At 28.9% G+C, this 1,858-nt stretch overlaps 1 protein-coding gene across 1 annotated transcript; it reads right to left on the reverse strand.

Moving 5' to 3' along the window:
• Positions 1 to 242: 242 nt before the first annotated feature.
• LOC112599437 lies at positions 243 to 1,550 on the reverse strand. Its single transcript, XM_025346356.1, has 2 exons — positions 373 to 1,550; positions 243 to 303 (listed from the first exon to the last, which is right to left on the reverse strand). The coding sequence occupies exons 1-2, from the start codon at positions 1,548 to 1,550 to the stop codon at positions 258 to 260; spliced, it is 1,224 nt and encodes a 407-aa protein (XP_025202141.1). The 3' UTR covers positions 243 to 257.
• Between the last annotated feature and the right edge of the window lie 308 nt (positions 1,551 to 1,858).

The following is a 1,858-nucleotide window of genomic DNA, read 5'->3' on the forward strand; positions in this document are numbered from 1 at the left end:
TCTTTATCAAAATATTAAATTAAAAAAAAAAAATAACAAATCAAATATTTAAATTTTAAAGTATAATTGTAATATAATAATACACCGTACGCGCTGAACTTGGCAGGTGGCTAAAAAGAGAAATAATATAATAAAAAGTACTCACGTCAATAAAAATGCATCAATTAATAAATAAAATAATAATAAAAAATTAGTTAATAATATAATATGTAAAATAAAAGATATAAAATATAGTAAAATCACTGCAGTAAATAATATTACATTTTTTTATAATTATAAGACATCTCAGCAACAAATGAATACCTGTTGGAAGAAAATAAAAATTAGATATAATATGAATAATTATTTCACTTTTTGTAATTAGGTACATACCTAGACATTTCTCCGTTTTGTAATTTGATAATTGCATCGTCGATTGCTCCACGACGCTTGTTTGCTCGGTAATCCTTTGATTTTTTTGGAACATGTATACTTCTCATTTTACAATAAATATTTGTTTGAGTTTGCTTTATGATATTAAGCCACATAAATATATTAGGCTTTTCTTTATAAAAGTTTTCTTTGAAATGAGAGTGGAAAGACTCGCATGCATTAGTGGTTCTTGATAACGAAGAAGACGATTCTGCCCAAATAACTGGCGGAAATATAGAATTTTCCGAAATATACGTATCAGTTAAATAATCAGCGTACTGACTCACTCTTTGATCGTTTGGTATAATACTCATAAAATCTTCAATAAAACATTTGGAAACTTCTTGTGGACTTAGAAATGTGAGTCCAAACGTGTTTCTTATCCAAGACCCAATTTCAGAGTTTTTTTCCTTATAGTATTGAACTAAACCGAGATTTTGGATTTTCCGAAACCATGATTGTGTCAGGTGAAATCTACAGCCAACTATTAGTGTATCAGGCCATACTATAGAAACAGCATCATGAATAGCTTGCTCGAAATCAATTGTGATTGATTTTGGGTTTATTGTCAATTTTAATTCAATGCATTTAAGTATAATATGGTTAAATGTATTAATATATGTATCAGTGGATTTATTAACTAGAAGACAAAACACAACAGGTATATAATGTCCGTTTTTAAAGCCATGTATTGTAAACATTTGGTTAAAATGTTTAGCACTGTATGTAAATGTACCATCGCAATAAATATTTTCAGATTCACATAAAAATTTCAAGTTTTGGTAACAAGAAAATATTAACACATTTTTACTATCATCATTAACTAGTAAAAATTGTTCTTCAGAAGTAGTTTTAATATCCATATTGTTGATTGTTAAATGTACCTCTTCAACATTTTTCGGCAGGTTCGGCAGCAAAGATTGACGGGCAGCATAAATATTTTTCCTGATTTTATGAATATCGGTATCATCAAAATTTGAACAGTCGGCAGAACTTTGTCCTAATTCCTTAAGTATCACTTTTTTCGGTCGTGAAAATAAATCGTCAATTGCTTTTCGCTTACATGCATTATTCACTATTTGTCGATTTACTTTTTTTGGCGATGGCAAATGATTATGTACATTTTTTGTGTGACTCATCGGCTACTATTTCTTCATTTTTATCAGTGTATATAACTGCTTGACAAGTCGTTAAACAACATCGCCAACGTGATAATTCAGATTTTAACTTATATGCTAAGAAATACTTGTAACTATCACGAATTATCAAAGGTTTTCCTCGAGAACTTTCAATGAACGTCGCTTTTTCAGACATGTTAAAAATTAAAACTTGCTAAACTATAAAACACGTAATAGACACTATCGGCGTACGGTAAAGTCGGGTAAACTACTAAAAATATAGTCTTATTGATACGAGTATTTAGTATATTCGTGTGTCTGTTTATCTC

The sequence above is a fragment of the Melanaphis sacchari genome, unplaced genomic scaffold (assembly GCF_002803265.2).
Source record: "Melanaphis sacchari strain LSU unplaced genomic scaffold, SCAv2.0 Contig0_pilon_pilon, whole genome shotgun sequence".
Classification (NCBI taxonomy): domain Eukaryota; kingdom Metazoa; phylum Arthropoda; class Insecta; order Hemiptera; family Aphididae; genus Melanaphis; species Melanaphis sacchari.